This window comes from Cetorhinus maximus, chromosome 14 (assembly GCF_964194155.1).
Source record: "Cetorhinus maximus chromosome 14, sCetMax3.hap1.1, whole genome shotgun sequence".
Taxonomy (NCBI): domain Eukaryota; kingdom Metazoa; phylum Chordata; class Chondrichthyes; order Lamniformes; family Cetorhinidae; genus Cetorhinus; species Cetorhinus maximus.
The window spans coordinates 99,186,125-99,201,712 of NC_135892.1; the positions used below are offsets into that span (position 1 = coordinate 99,186,125).

A 15,588-nucleotide genomic window follows, 5' to 3' on the forward strand; every position below is an offset into this window, starting at 1 on the left:
CGGTTGCACAGCAAAGTTAATGATGGAAAGGCAAAATTCTTTCAGAGCTGACATTCAGCTGCAGCTGTACATACTGTTGATAGATGTAGTCAGTTTACTCATTTTTATGACTAAATGTGTAACTGCGGTGCTCTCGCAGCCTTTACGGTGAAACTCTTTTGAGATTGAAAGAACAGATACAGGAGCAAATATTGGAAAGCCAAGCGTGTTTATAAATTATGTAGTGGATGACTAACTTCGGGGAATAATGTTTTAACAATTTATGTAATGTATTGATTAAAAAAACAAATGGTATTTTATGCATAGGAACACTAAGCTAAGAATTATAGCGCAAATTTTGTAATTCTAATGGTATTTTCAGATTTAGTTTTTGATCCAGCTTGGGAACCATTCACCTCTTCAGTTTTCCGAAAGAAGTAGGCCACATTTTATGAGTTTGCATTGCTTCAAGCCCACGTTCTGTGTTGGAAAGGGAGGTGCAATGTTAAATGCTACCAGAACAGATATTATGGGACTGGAGATCAAATTATAGCTGGTTGTTTACTCCTTCTACCTCTCTTATTTTCGAAAATAAAGTTATGGTCTCATAGTAGCACTGAAATAGAATAAATATTGAGGTTGTTGTGTGATTTCCGGACAGATTGACAAAAGTCTTTAATAAAATTATATACTTGGGCCTTTCTGAAATCATGTCACTCGTAGTTTTCACTGAATATAATTTCAATATTACATTTGTCAGCATTGATTTCAAAATGTTGTAAGTGTTGAGTGGAGTAATTTTAATTGGATCCAGATGGCATCTGCAAACTAATGAAGCTTTGCTGCCCTTGTCAGCCATGTCAGCCCTCTATTTAAATTAGTTCCTCCAATCATCCATGTATTCTTCAAAATTATACGACTGTGAAAGCTGTTCTGTGCATTGTATCATTATCTATATTGAAGGAAACAGTTTTAATGGTCTCTTGTAGGTCTACTATTAAAATTTGTTCGATATCTGTTGAACAGGGAGTGAAACTATTCACCTCCATCAGTTTTGCCTTTTCTTACAATCTGCAGGCTTTTAAACCTGAGTCTTGATTTGTTTAATTACTACATCATTAATTTCATGTTCATTGCTTGAGAGGTCTCCTCTGTTGCGCCTTCCCTCTTTCTCCCACCTGCCAAAACAGCTTCACTATAGCAATGGTGCACTGTCCATACCCTGTTCATACACTGTCACTTCATTTCAGACCCCTTATTTTAACAACTCTGCTTCTAATGGCAACAGACTGTTATGGGTTTCTTTTGCTACTCATCCCCACAACTTTAATTTGACAACATTCACAGGAAGATTCTTTTATTCTTGCCCATCGTCAAACTGTTGTCAGTGTTGAAATAATATTGACTTCATTATATGTACTCTTAACTATTGTACCATGTTTTCAGTTCCTAAGCAGCATGTGCTCCACAGCCAACACCACCATCCGCTGCCTTTGCTGTTGCCTTTTGCTCAAGGACAACTTGGGCTATCAGAATCTTACTCCGAACCTAGAATGACTCATCCTTTGTTGCTCAAGTGCATTGCAAGCTAAGGAACTGCTGTTCTGAAAGACAATAAAATAACTTCTGGCTTGCTTAGTTTTTAATAGAAACATAGAAACTAGGAGCAGGAGTAGGCCATTCTGCCCTTTTGAGCCTGCTCCGCAATTCATTATGATCATGGCTGATCATCCAACTCAATAGCCTGCTCCCGCTTTCTCCCCATACCCTTTGACCCCTTTCACCCCAAGAGCTATATCTAACTCCTTCTTGAAAACATATAATGTTTTGTTCTCAACTACTTTCTGTGGTAATGAATTCCGCAGGCTCACCACTCTCTGGGTGAAGAAATTTCTCCTCATCTCAGTCCTAAATGGTCTACCCGTTATCCTCAGACTGTGACCCCTGGTTCTGGACTCCCCCACCATCGGGAACATCCTTCCTGCATCTACCCTGTCTAGTCCTGTTAGAATTTTATAGGTTTCTATGAGATCCCCCCTCATTCTTCTGAACTCCAGCGAATATAATCCTAACCAACTCAATCTCTCCTCATATGTCAGTCCCGCCATCCCAGGAATCAGTCGGGTAAACCTTCGCTGCACTCCCTCTATAGCAAGTACATCCTTCCTCCGATAAGGAGACCAAAACTGCACATACTATTCTAGGTGTGGTCTCACCAAGGCCCTGTACAATTGCAGCAAGACATCCCTGTTCCTGTACTTGAATCCTCTGGCTATGAAGGCCAACATACCATTTGCCTTCTTTACCGCCTGCTGCATCTGCATGCTTACCTTCAGCGACTGGTGTACAAGGACACCCAAGTCTCGTTGCACGTTCCCCTCTCTCAATTTATAGCCATTCAGATAATCTGCCTTCCTGTTTTTGCTACCAAAATGGATAACCTCACATTTATCTACGTTATACTGCATCTGCCATGCATTTGCCCACTCACTCAGCTTGTCCAAATCACACTGAAGCATCTCTGCATCCTCCTCAAAGCTCACCCTCCCACCCAGCTTTGTGTCATCTGCAAATTTGGAGATATTACATTTAATTCCCTCATCTATATCATTAATATATATTGTGAATAACTGGGGTCCTAGCACTGATCCCTGCTTTAATCTATCAACACTGGTGTGTTGCTTCTGGCCAATTTAATTGAAACCAGAAGTGAAGCAATCTAAGTCTTCACAACTGTGTGTATAATTTGTTGGTGAGTTTAAAGAGGAATAATGTTAAGGGATAGTAAAGACTTAACTAGTTGATCGACAGTTATCAGCTGGAGCCCAATTTGTAGTACCTTGCTGATCCAGAGCCTGAAATCTGGAGGTTCCATAAGAGCCTACAGTTCAACAGATAAATTGATACATGTTTTTGACATTAATATTTGACCTCTTCTGTTTGTGCATTTAGGTGAGTGCTCCTGTGGTAACCTCCACTTCACAAGAAAAGCCGAAGGACAATGAACAGTTTGAATGGGTTACCATAGAACAGTCTGGTGAATTGGTCTATGAGGCTCCTGAAACCATAACTGCAGAGCCACCACCAATCAAATCAACTGTCCCTGCAATGTCTCCCATCCCAGCACATTCTCTTGCAGCCTTTGGACTTTTCCTCCGTTTACCAGGATATGCAGAAGTACTCCTTAAAGAACGGAAACATGCTCAGTGCTTGCTAAGATTGGTGCTCGGCGTAACTGATGATGGTGAAGGCAGTACGTATGCCTTGATGTTCACATTCATTGTTACACACACTTAATGTGATGCAAATTTTGTTGCCTTTAACTCACTCTTAGATCATTAATGTAGTCTCACAGATTTCCAATACATGCAGTCATTAGTACTTTTAGAGAGCTTTTGTAATCAGAATTTAAGTATCTTTGTGAAAACATTGTGTTTGAGCAGCTTTTTGACTAAATTAAATTCCGTGGTAAAGTGTTCATGTGCCCTGTATTTATGAATGTTGGTGGAAAATTGCATAATATAAAAGGAACTTTCATTTAAATAGCCTTTTGTTGGACATTGAATCAATATAACGAAGTTTTAAATCATGCCCATTTTCTCTCTTCAGGTCACATCCTACAGTCCCCATCAGCAAATGTTCTTCCTACACTTCCATTCCATGTTTTGTGCACTTTATTCAGTACCACACCATTGACTACTGATGATGGAGTTCTCCTTCGGCGGATGGCTTTGGAGATTGGAGCAATTCATCTTATACTGGCTTGCCTCTCTGCACTTAGCCATCATGCCCCAAGAGTGCCCAATGCAGGTGCTAACCAGACAGAGGTGAGCTCAGCTTAAGGTTAAATATCAAATACAGGTTTTAACTAAATCTGTTCAACTGACCTAATATGAAGGGGTAGCTCTTCATTGAACATAGTGATTTTAAAAACAAATTGAAGTGTGTCAAAGGTTCATGCCCAAATCTTTCAATTGAACAGCATCCACATAACATTTTCTTATTCGTTCACGGGATGTGGGCTACATGGCAAGACCAGCATTTATTGCCCATCCCTAATTGCCTTTGAGAAGGTGGCAATGAACTCCTTTCTTGAACCATTGTGTCACTGTGGTGTTAGAATACAAGAACAAAAGAAATAGGAGCAGGAGTAGATTATACGGTCCATCAAGCCTGCTCCACCATTCAGAATGATCATGGCATGATTTTGAGCTTCAACTCCATTTTCTTGCCTGCTCATACCCCTTGGTTCCCTGAGAGATAAAAAATCTGTTTATCCTAGCCTTAAATGTATTCATGAGTGGACCATCCACATCCATCTGGAGTTGAGAATTCCAAAGATTCACAACCCTTGAGTGAAGTAATTTCTCCTCATCTCAGTCTTAAATGATTGGCCTCTTATCCTGAGACTGTGCCCCTGTGTTTGAGACCCTGACCAGAGGAAACAATCTCTCAGCATCTACCCTATCAAGCCCCTTCAGAATTGTGTATGTTTCAATGTGATTGCCTCTCACTCTTCTAAACTGCAGTGAATGTAGGCCCAGTTTATTCAGCCTCTCATCATAGGACAACTCCCTCATCCCAGGGATCATTTTAATGAACCTTTGTTGTATTGCCTTCAATTCTACCCAATATCCTTCCTCAAATGTGAAGACCTAAACTGAACATAGTATTCCACATGCGGTCTCACCAAAATCCTGTGCAATTCAGCAAAACTTCTTTATTCCTGTATTCCAATCCACTTGCAATAGAGGCCAACCTGCCATTTTCCTTTCTAATTGCTTGTTGGGGAAGGAGTTACAGGATTTTGACCTAGGTGCATTTCCAAGTAAGGATTAAGTAACTTGGAGGTGTTCACATGCACTTGCTGCCTTTCTTCTAGGTGATAGAGGTCATGGGTTTGGGAGGTGTTGTCAAAGAAGGCTTAGTGAGCTGGGAGTGAATGTTTAAGGTGGTGAATGAGGTAATTAATTCATAATTATAGGGAATGCACTTGTGGTTTGTTAAATATATATTTTTTTATTTCTATTATTTATTCCAATTGATTGGATACTAAAGTATGTGACTTTTCTAAATGGCTTTATTGTAATTACGTGATTCCCTCAAGTTAGGCCTGTAGCATTTTTGCTTGTATATTTGAATACAGCTTCATGTAAGCAATAACAACTGACCAATTTGTAATCCAGACAAAAATGGAAAAAAATATTGGGCCTAAAGAAATGTCCAGGTGCTACATAATCAAAGGGATCTGTTGGGTCCTTTGCATAAGCCCTCTGTGCATCAAAAATCAAAAACTCAGCACTGCTCCATGCTAGTTTATCGCTGGTTATTTTAGATTTTTTTGGTACCTTTGTGAATAAACTGAGGAGCCCACATTGCTGATGTAACCCTTAAAACTGTTAATGGAAGTTGGTACAAATTTTTGGTTAACACTAACTTTGTTTCTAACATTGCCATGGTTTAAGGTGATAGAAACAAACATACTTAATACCATATCTCAGGGTTCTGACATTCCAAAATTCACAAAATAGGTTTTGAGTTGTGGCTTAATGGAGTAAAAACTTGTATTGGTTCAGTTTTTTGTACTTCTGTTGATGAGACACAATTATTTCAAGAGATTTGATGTGAAAGTGTTAATCCTGAGTCTTTAAGAGCTGTGACTGGAATTTCTAATTTTTTAGAAATGTCATAATAAGTATCTACATTTTTATTGCCACTTAATGCATCACAATGCCTCAGGCGGCTTTAGCGATATGTAATAGTTTTGAAGTGCAGTGACTATTAGGTTGATGATTCATTACAAGCTGCCTTTAGGTTACACCTTGGTATTATGTATGTATTGGTTTTCGCCTAGGAAATATGTGTATGTGGAATTTTATGCTCAGATCAACATCGATTATGGATATACTTAACCCCATAGGAAGTGAAAATAAATAGGCATTTTGATAGTTTATATTTAAAATAGACATTTTGGCAGCCTGCTAACCACAACATCAGTCTGCTAAGTAGACTGAACAAATTTGGATCCAATTGATATTTGCATCAGAGCTTATGGGAATGAATTGGAATTTATTCCATCAGGGAGGTGGGTGGGAGAGGGGTGTCAAGAAACAGGACCAGAAGTGTTAAAAACAAAAAGCTACGGCGGATGCTGGAAATCCAAAGTGTGTCTGCTAACATTTATACTCTGAATACATGTTCAGCTGGCATGCAAATGTATGTATATTGTATGCATACAAATTTTTGTGTCTGTGTAGTCTGAATTTGTAATTTTAGTTACTGTCATATAAATTTTTCACTTTTTTCTTTTGAAAACAGCCACAGGTTTCCAGTGCGCACACAAACTCTTCCACTGAAGACCAGCAGTTATATTGGGCCAAAGGTACAGGCTTTGGAACAGGTTCTACGGCTTCAGGTTGGGATGTGGAACAAGCCCTAACTAAGCAGAGGCTGGAGGAGGAGCATGTGACCTGTCTTCTGCAGGTAATGTTGACCAATTTTGTTTTGCTTGTTGAATCTGAAACTTAGGGTTGAATATTGAAACTCAATTTATGTCCTTCAAAATACAATATTTTTTAATCCTAGTATCACCTCCTATCCTAGTTGGTCCTCCTTGCACGTCTTCAGCTTTGGCTTCTTGAAAACAAAAGGTGCAAACTTGTGCATATCTGATGCATAACTGGTTTTCCCATCCATCCCCAAATCCAACTTGTCCACATCAAGGTCTACTGGACCTTACTCTCTTTTGCCAAATGTGGCCCATTATTCCAGGATCATCCTGGAGGGCAAAGATTATCCCAGGTGCATTTTCTTTCTACTGTCAACCACCCCCTTAAGCCCCTTCCTCTCCCTGCACCTCTCGCATCAAGTGGAAGGGCCTCATGGACGACTTGCCTCTATGACAGAAATCATGGGGTTAATTTTCAAGTTTGCCACCTGGCTAGTGACTTGTTTTAGGGAATTACCCTTTTACCCTAGATTATTATAAACGCTTCCCTCTCCTCAGGTACTGCCCCCTATCCTAGAATTCTGTCAAAATCGCCCCACCATTTAAAAAAAACCCCAACCAGTCCTCTGTCCTTGCAGACCACTGTCATATCTCCAATTTAGCTTCCCAATTTAAGGCTCTTGAACAGATGGTTATCCCCCTGGCCTTCCCACAATGTCAGAAAAAGCCCTAACCAAGGGGCATGAACAACATTGTGACTATATTCATTGTTTATTTTTTATTTTTCCTTATCCTCCTTGACAGTCTTTGGAATAATCTATCACATACTTAATCCAATACCTCTTCACTATAGTCTATTTCCATGGGATTACCCTTCCTTTGTTCCATTTTTTCCCTGTCAGGTTGTAACCAGAGCATCTCTTGCAATAGCTTCTCTTCCCACCCTTGCACTACCAGCTTCAGAGATCCTCAAGGGTCTATCCTTGCCTCCCTTCTCCAACGCTCCCTGCTTCCCTTATCTACATGTATCACCTTGGTGGCATCGTCACATACATATCAGACCAGCATCCAGCTTTGTGTTAGTGACACCCAGCTATATGTTTCCATCACTTCTGTTGATCCCTGCACTGCCTGTCCTGTCACACTGTGTCTGAGATCCAACCTTGATGAGTTGTAACTTGCTCACACTGAGCATTGAGAAGAGTAAAGCCATTGTTTGTTGGCATATGTCCCCTAACTCCTTCATCCTCCTTGGCCACGGTATCAGACTTTTCATAATCTTTTAATGGCATATTTTAATACTAGTGACAGTCAGTTTAGACGTCATAGGTTTTGTTTTTGCCTGGCTACAGTGTTAATTGACCTTGATGCTTTAAGGTTTGAATGACAACATTCAAAAATTGAGAAGAGTAGCACCAACAAAAAAATATTCTCTGCAACACATATTAGCAAACTTTAGGTTGATTTCTTTTGTGAGGTGGGAGAAAACGAGGAATCAAAATCTGCTCTTCACTTTCAAATTGAGTTTTTTGTTCTGTTTATCTGCTATATTTTTAGGTCCTTGCAAGTTACATAAATCCTGGTGGCAGCACCTTATCTGGAGATGTGCAGCTTGGTGAAAGTAGAGGACACAACAATAATGCCCTTCCATCTGTACTTGTGGAGCTGCTCAGCCAATCCTGTCTTATTCCTGCCATGTCATCCTATTTGAGGAATGACTCGGGTAAGTAGCATTAATAAAATGGTGTATTTGATGTGGGTTTGGTTACTCTTGAAAGTGTTTTGGACACCAATATGAAGCTTTGAATGTGGAGATCATGGATTTTTATTTTAAAATTTTATGCCTTATAGCTATTGATGAAATTTGCCTTAGCGTGAGTAGGTAGATAGCTCTGTACTTGGTTTCCTTGAGCAATAATGGTAAAAAGTTGTATCTGATGGTGTGCTTCAGTTTAATTATTGCCCTGGTGTTGGTCTCTTTTCTGGTAAAAGCTTATGGTGTCTAAATCCTGGAAGAATTTTCATTTTTGAAATTATCCTAAATATCTTGTTAAAACATTCAACTGATGGTGTGTAGCATCTTGCTTGTGTAATAAGTATTTGAAGCAGGTGATGCATTCCATTGTGCAACAAACTGCAGATCAATTTATGCAACAAATACAACCAGCTACGTATTAAATGAGTGGCCACATCTTTTGCGTACTGTCACAATTTGTATAATGGCTATTAACACACACAAGATTATGCCTTGGGTTTTACTGCACATTAAGATTTCAAAACTTGGATCATAAGGGAGACAAAAGCTAATTAAACTAGGGACTCCTTGTTTATTTGCTGAGTCGCAAATAGGAGTTGCAGTTGTGTAAGTGAATGAGTTTATATGCAGTGATTGAAGTTGGGTCCCTGTAGCAGGCTGATGGTGGTAGCCTGAGGCTGTAGGTTTATCCTCCATTGCTGATATAGTACTAATTTCATTTTTGCAGAATTTGAGAAAGGAGCACTGTTATACTGGCTGATGACAGTATGTTCTCGGAGATTTAACTTTTTTTAACTTTGCCTCCCAAGTCTCTCTCTCCCCCCCACCCCCCTGCCAACCAGTCTTTCTTTCCACTTCTCTATTTCTCTTTTTGCACAGAATTACATACAATATACAGCAAAGATGCAGGCCATTTGGACCAACCAACCCATGCTGGTGTTTATGCTCCATTTGAACCTCCTTCCAACTTTCCTCATCTAAATTTATCATCATAACCCTCTATCCCCTTCTCCTTCATATACTTGTTGAGCTTCCCCTTAAATGCATCTATACTATTTGCTTCAGCCACTCTTTGGGTAAAGTAGTTTCTTCTGAATTCCCTGTTGGATTTCTTGGTGACCATCTTATTGATGGCCTCTAGTTATGTTCGTCTCCATAAGTGGAAACATTCTCTCTGTATCCACTCTATCGCAACCCTTCATAATTTGAAAGGCCCCTTTAGGTCATCCCTGAGCCTATTTTTTTCACCAAGAGAAGAGAAATCCAGCCTGTCAGTTCTTTCCTGAAGTGCATACCCATAAATTTCTGGTTGTGCCTGATTTGACATTGAATTCACCCACTTTAATTCACCCTCCTTCTCAGTCCTCCTCCTGTTTATTTCTCAATCCTTTAACCTCAATGATTAAGGAGAAAACACTGTCCCATTATTCACCAAGGTCTGCTGTTCTCACTGTGCTGTAACAAGCTCAAGTTTCCAGCAACTTTTGAATGAAAAATTTTCAAAACTGATCGTGCACAAACAAGTCTAATCAACTGGACTTGCTGCAAGATGTCCCATTCCAGCAAAATCTGACCCATTATGATACCATAAAACGTAACTCTTGTTACAGTATATTCTTAAGTCAATTTTAGCTCCAACTAGCTTTTATGTAGACATAATTACAAATTCTGAAGAGGTGCCTATTGTCTAGCGAAAATTATATTTTTAACTGTGATGTAGTTAGCATCATTACATCCTGCGAGTTTCATAGAAGGAGGATTTCTGTTTGAGTTATGAAATTGGCATCCCTTTTAAATTTTGAAACACTCATAGGCTGGTTAGAAATGAATTATGACTAGAATGTTGGACTTGAGAACAGACTAGCTTGAGAACAGAAATTTAAGTTAATCTAGGTTCATGGGGGTGCAGAAATTACTCCCATTTTTTAGGGTAATTAATTATGTTGCACAATTTCATTTTGAATACCTGCAAATACTGGAAGTGAAATGAGGAGGTTCTGCTGCTGTTTGGTGAGTCACACTTTTCCCCCCCCTAGCTCTCTGCTTTTTTGTTCTATCATTTGGACTCACATTTTTAAAAGCTATAGAAGTGCACATAGTTAATGGACCAAATGTTAAAAATCACAAAGTAGGTAGCTTGTGTGTTAAAGGTATGGAGCGACTATGATAACGTACATGAGAAGCTACATCTTGTTGCAGTTCTATATTATGCCTATTTATTTTCTATGGTCAAACCACTTCTCATTAAAGTCATTGTTCATTTTCCAATATTTTCTGTATTAACATTAATTTTATAGGAGACAGATGATTTTAGGAGAGTTATATATCATAGGAATACTTTTGATGCATATTGCATCCTTCAACTTTTTAACTACAAACCAATTTTCAACAGTTCTGTCTAGTGAGAAAAATAACTCAAATCTTTTCCTAGCAGTTTGGGGGTGGGGGCGTGGTGCGCGGCAGTGGGGTGGAGAGTTGTGGGGAAAACTTTGCAGCTTGACATTGTAGTGGTTCTGTTGGTCGCTGCATGTACTAATGCACAGCATATTCCAGTTAATCTGTAAGTTAGATTCTAGACAGAATAAATGGACAGCAATGCATTTTTAGAAAATCTTCTAAACTTAGACAAACATTATGCACTTGAGAGCTGTACTGTTTTCGTTTTTATCAATTCCCCGAAGTGAAATATGTTGCTTAGTAAAACCTGTGTCATTTCAGTTTCTTCAAATCTACAAAATAGTGGCATTTGGTCTTTTAATGCTGTTTATGTATTTACGTAATTTTAATACTGTACTCCCAACTTTACTGTTATGAAATGTGATGTTTAGCCATACACTTCTGGGCAGCTAGTGCTGTTGACTGAGTTTATATAATCCTATGTAATTGCTACCAATATATTGAAATAGTGAATGAGTCATGTTAGTAAATATACAGGCTGATTGAGCTTCAGTCTAAATGGGTATTTGCACCTTGGAGGATTTAAATTTTGAAATTAATTCTATTTATAGAAAAGAAGCAGCACAGAAGGGGAGGTCTTGCATTTGAGTACGTCCAAACTCTTCAACTGATGTTATCTCAAGATAATTATGCTGAGGAATTTTATTTAGCCTACCTTTGTTCATCTTTATGACCTTAAAGTTCCCCATTGCAGCATCTAATTAGTTATGGAAAATTACTCTCGAGTTCTTCCCTCCACTGTAATTAGCATGTCTGGTTACCTAATTTTATTATAAATTCTTTGAACTTTACATATAAATGCGCAACCCTGGCTCATTCATGTCCTTGTACCCTTTACCTTTCTAATTTTTCTTTTATTTCCTTCACTGTCTTTCTCCTAAATTGCTCTCATCTGCTCCATACTAGTTTCCATTCCTCCCCAAGCTATTCTTAACCCTTATGCTGCATGCTTTAAGGTGTGCCTCTCTGTTTGCATAACAGTTGAAATCTTCTGCACCACAAGGACATTGCTATGGGCTTGGTTTAAGTGAAGTCCATCCCACTTAGACTGTGCCTCTGTATTGATGGCTACTTCCGTTGCCTGAAAAATCTGAAGAGCTCCGTTCTGCACCCTCTGTCAAGTTGATATGCTTAATCTGTTTCTCCTTTACTCCCAATGCCACACACTGTGACAGTTATGCTGAAATTACTACCATTATGAAACAAACTCCTTGAGTTTTCTTTGCAACATCTCTATCCTGTATTCTCCTTCATCCCTACTTTTAACATCAACTGAAACTGCTCCTCTCTCTCTAATGATATAGCCCCTTCCCACTCCTTCATACTTTTTTAGCCCTCCCATGTAATCAATTGGTGCATGTGCTGTGATGCAATGATTACTCACCTGTTCTTGTCTGTATTGCAGGTATCCAACAATATATATCTCCGACTCTAGAAATATCCTGCACTGTCCCAATTGTATTTGCCCGTCTCTCCTTCCAGCGAGTGATCATTCACTTTTCTTTCGCTATCTTGTTAACTGTGGGTGATCACCTCGTAACGTGTGCCCCAAAGCCCCCTAGTTGCTACCGCATGGTGCAGTGGGCCTCCAAATGTTTCTCAAACTCAGTAACATTTTGAGCATGACTGAATCCACCTTGAGACACTTCTTGCACTTGTGGCTGTCCTGGGGTATGCAAGGTTTCCAAAAACTTCCATAACATCCAAGTTATCTGTTGGATTCCACTACCCCTAAAGGTAGCTTAAAGCCAAATGTTCTTAACTACCCTCACTCCAGTTCAGACCAGACTCTGTACTGCAGCCTTCTCAGTCCACTTGTATATGTTAACTCTATTTAAAAATGTTAAGTAGCTTCTTATTCTTCATAGGGGACTTTTAAATCTCTATATAGTTCCATATTGATCATAACGCCAAAAAGTTATTGGGAGGCATTTATCAGAATGGTTTCCCCCAACCTTCAAATTTTAAATTGCTCAATCTGTGAAGAGGTAGTGGGCCTTCCTTTTAAGTATTGGGTTTTACAGCTGGTTTTACATGCAAATATTCATTTATGCTTTAATTCACTCCTCCGTGGTGTAATGTCACAGTCCTTATGGTAGAAAATCCAATTTTGGTTACAATTACAAATTTAATCAAGTAATTTGTCGTTAAAATGCAGTATGTGCTCCAAAGAGTCTTGAATCACATTAGCAGGGACAGTCTATTGATAGACACTGTAAATAGCTATGTTGCAGAGGGTATTAAAGGAGCATGTGTATGATGAAACTGGCATTTTAACAATGCTTGCTTTGCCGAGGTCTATTTATCATGAAGGTGAACAAACAAATGAATCAAACAATATTTTTAACCTCATTTTTTAATTTTTTAATACATCAAGATCAAATCCTGGAACTGGGCTTTGAGTTTGCAGAGTATAATGATGTTTGCTCTGTTTTCTAATGAGCATTATATTTGAACCTTTCTTTTCTTCTACATTTTAAAAACTGAGTAAATCAGTTTTCAAATGTGAATGAAGGGAATGTTTTTGACAAAAACAGAAAATGCTGGAAAAACTCAGCAGGCCTGACAGCATCTGAAGAAGGGTCATACAGACTCGAAATGCCAACTCTGTTTCTCTCTCCACAGATGCTATCAGACCTGCTGAGTTTTTCCAGTATTTTCAGTTTTTGTTTCAGTTTCCAGCATCCACAATATTTTGCTTTTATCTGAGTGTTTTGTTTTTATTTGCTTCTTCTGTTAGAAAGCCAGTAACAATTTGAAGAAACTACCTAATTCCTTTATAAGCATAAGAAATTTGAGCAGAAGTCAGCCATATGGTCCGTTGAGCCTACTCCACCATGCAGTAAGATTGTGACTGATCTTCGACCTCACCTCCACTTTCCTTCCCAATCTTAATATTCCTTGATCCCTTAGAGTCCAAAAATCAATCTTTCTCATCCTTGAAACAACCTCTCAGCATCTGCCCTGCAAAGCCTCCTTTGAATCATTTATGTTTCAATGAGATCACCACTCATTCTTCTAAACTCCAGAGAGTATAGGCCTATTCTACTCAGCTTCTCGTCGTAAGAAATCCCCCTCATCCCTTGAATCAACCTACTTAACCTTCTCCGCCCTGCCTCTTAGGCAAGTATATCCTTCCTTGGATATGGAGACTAAAACTGCATAGGACTCCAGGTATGATCTCACCAAAGCCCTGTACAATTGTAGCAAAAATTCCTTATTTTTGTACTCCAATCTCTTTGGAGTAAAGGCCAACATGCTATTTGCCTTCCTAATTGCTTGCTGTACCTACATGCTAACTTTCTGTATTTCTTGTATGAGAACACCTAAATGCCTCTGAATACCAACATTTGAAAGTTGCCCACCATTTTAAAAAAATTATTTTCTATTCTTCCTACCTTGGTGAATAACCACACATTACTGCATGTTGTGCTTCATCTTCCACTTTGTTGCCCGCTCTTATAACCTGTATATAATCTCTTTTTAGCCTCTTTGTGCCCTTCTCACAGCTTACTGTCTCACTTAGTCTTATATCATCATGAAACTTGAATGCATTACTCTCGGTCCCTCCATTGATATAGATTGAGAATAGTTGAGGTCCTAGCACTGATCTTTGTGACATCCCACTAGTTACAATCTGATGACTTGAAAATGCCATGTTTGTCCTTGCTCTTTGCTTTCTGTCCGTTAACCAATCCCCTGTCCATGCCAATTATTATCCGCAACCCCATGAGCCCTTATCTTATGTAATAACCTTTTATATGGCAACTTATTGAATGCCTTTTAGAAATCCAAATATACATCCACTGTTTGCCCTTTATCTATTCTGCTAGTTACGTCCTCAATAGATTTGTCAAATACAATTTCCTTCTCATAAAATCATGTTGACTCTGCCTAATCATAATATGATTTTCAAAATGCCTTGTTAACATCTCCTTGCTATTGGAGGCCAGCAGGCCAGACTAACCACCCTAGAGTTCCATTTTTCACTCCCTCTTTTCTTGAATAACATTATTACATGTGTCCACTTGTCCTGAACTTGACAGGAAGAATAGGGAAGCAGCATATTACTTAAATGGAGAGAGATTGCAGAACTCTTGAGATACAAAGGGATCTGGGTGTCCTGGTACATGAATCACAATAAGTTAGTATGCAGGTACAGCAAGTGATTAAGAAGGCAAATGGAATGTTGTTTATTGCAAAGGGAATGGAATATAAAAGTAGGGATCCTTTGTTACAGTTGTTCAGTGTGTTGGTGAGACCACATCTGGAATGCTGCATACAGCTTTGGCCTCTTTATTTAAGAGAGGCTATAACAGTGTTAGAGCGAAGGTTCACTCGACTGATGCCAGGGATGGGGGCTATTATCTTGAGAAAAAGTTGGGCAGGCTGGGCTTGTATCCACTAGAATTCAGAAGAATGAGAGGTTGATTTTACTGAAACATATAATATCCTGAAGGGACTTGATGGGTGGATGCTGAAAGGATGTTGCCCCTTGTAAGATACTAGACCTAGGGGGGACAGTTTAAAAATAAGGGACCTCACATTTAAAACTAAGATGAAGAGAAATTTTTTCTCTGAAGGTCATGAGCCTTTGGAACACTCTTCTCCAGAGAGTGGTGGAGGCAGGATCATTGAATGTTTTTAAGGCAGAGGTAGATGGATTTTTGACTAACAAGGGAGTCAAAGGTTATCAGGGATAGGTGGAATGTGGAGTTGAGGCCACCATCAGATCAGTCATGGTCTTATTGAATGGTGGAGCAGGCTCGAGGGGCCAAATGGCCTACTCTTGCTCATAATTTGCATGTTCGTATTTTCGTAAGGAAAGCCTTGCAAATGCTTTTCCTGCTTCTCAAACACACCCTGATGAACAGCCACATACCATATTATTTACAGCCAGAGAGGCCATATTATTCAGCACAAGTCTATTTGCCTTCTCAAACACACT

At 39.1% G+C, this 15,588-nt stretch overlaps 1 protein-coding gene across 4 annotated transcripts in view; it reads left to right on the forward strand.

Moving 5' to 3' along the window:
* birc6 (baculoviral IAP repeat containing 6) overlaps nucleotides 1-15,588 on the forward strand; it is a 242,055-nt gene that overhangs the window by 156,823 nt on the left and 69,644 nt on the right. For all 4 annotated transcript variants that reach the window (XM_078557316.1, XM_078557318.1, XM_078557319.1 and 1 more), the window contains 4 exons: nucleotides 2,932-3,232; nucleotides 3,589-3,806; nucleotides 6,298-6,462; nucleotides 7,985-8,150. In XM_078557316.1, the coding sequence (XP_078413442.1) occupies nucleotides 2,932-3,232; nucleotides 3,589-3,806; nucleotides 6,298-6,462; nucleotides 7,985-8,150 (850 nt within the window). The remainder of the gene's footprint in view (nucleotides 1-2,931; nucleotides 3,233-3,588; nucleotides 3,807-6,297; nucleotides 6,463-7,984; nucleotides 8,151-15,588) is intronic.